At 31.3% G+C, this 1,372-nt stretch overlaps 1 protein-coding gene across 1 annotated transcript; it reads right to left on the reverse strand.

The window, feature by feature from the left end:
• Positions 1–3: 3 nt before the first annotated feature.
• LOC106119248 (uncharacterized) lies at positions 4–1,357 on the reverse strand (the record flags this gene model as incomplete). The annotated part of the gene is made up of 3 exons (XM_013314163.1): positions 1,314–1,357; positions 307–415; positions 4–149 (listed from the first exon to the last, which is right to left on the reverse strand). Coding segments are annotated over exons 1-3 (279 nt in total), but the record flags the coding sequence as incomplete, so codon positions are not given.
• Positions 1,358–1,372: the final 15 nt, after the last annotated feature.

Consider the following 1,372-nt stretch of genomic DNA (forward strand, 5'->3'; position numbering starts at 1 on the left):
TTGATAGTTGCGCGTGCGTCCAAAGGGATCCAAGTATCCATAACTACCTATCACGGTTCCGTTTGCAAACCTTTTCTCCTTTCGATACTGGATATTACCCGTTTCTGGATCGGACACGTCATATCCAAAAGAATAAGATCCTGGACCACCTGTATAATTATGGAACATTATAATAACCATATCCTTCAGTCCTTTCTTCTTTCTATTTCACTCTAATCCTCATCGTTTACTTCAAGAAGAGATAAATAGTTTAGAATAAATTATTTCATATTAAATAATTAATCTATTAATTACTAAAAAATATACCTTGTCCATAGTAATGTGCCGGCATTGGTTCTGCCAAACTGAGTCTTTTAATTCTAGTTGCTGATTGTACACTTTTATTGTACAACATCACGCTCGCTATCGCCAGAACCTGAAGACATTTTAATTAATAAATATTTACAAACTAGATGACGCACGTGACACCGTCTGCTCGGAATTATTAAAAAACAAAATTAGTAGCCTATGTGTTCTTCCAGTCTATGTTCTATATGTATGCCAAATTTCATTGAGATACCGTTCAGCGGTTTTAGAGATACCTTCAAACAAACATCCATTCATCCACCGAAACATTTTCATTTATAATATTAATAAGATTAGTAAGAAGTAAGATAAAGATATAAAACCACTATAAACCTTTATTAATTGGATTAAAGAAGTGGGCGTAACTACGCATCTTTACAAATGATTCCGTATATTATATCAATTAGAACAAACTTTTTTCATTATTAACGTCATCCTGACAAATGGATGGAATTTGTCTTGTGTCCAAGTAATCCCATGTCGGACGTGCTTTAACGTAAGAAACGACCTCATATATCAAAACTGATATAGAAACGTACATACCTTGTAGGATTAAGTCATGATTCTTTGATTAATGGAACGTTAATTTATCAAATTATAGCAGAAACAAAAAGAAATCAATACAATCATCTACTTATGCAAAATTTTACTCTACAGATTTAATTAATTTCTTCAACAGTTCGAAAATTTTTAAACACACGTAAAATGGTATAAGGTACTGCTTTAACGCTAATTGAATTTTCAAAATAAAACGTCATTCTGTTGTTTCCTTAACAAAACGTATATCTAATTGCGTTTAGTATTTCACTAAACAAACAGAACTAAATTTAGTATGCATTACAGTTTATTTATTTTATTAAAAAAATATATTTGATATAAGGCACGATAGGCATTCAAGCAACTAGGTAAACGTGCGACGAAATTTTACTAAATCCATAAACAATTAAATAAAAAAGGCGAAGCCTTACCTTTAATAGTAGTGCCATTGCCATTTTCGTTGGAAAGTTTTCACTATTGACTTTGTTTT

This window comes from Papilio xuthus, unplaced genomic scaffold (assembly GCF_000836235.2).
Source record: "Papilio xuthus unplaced genomic scaffold, Pxut_1.1 DF827476.1, whole genome shotgun sequence".
Taxonomy (NCBI): Eukaryota; Metazoa; Arthropoda; class Insecta; order Lepidoptera; family Papilionidae; genus Papilio; species Papilio xuthus.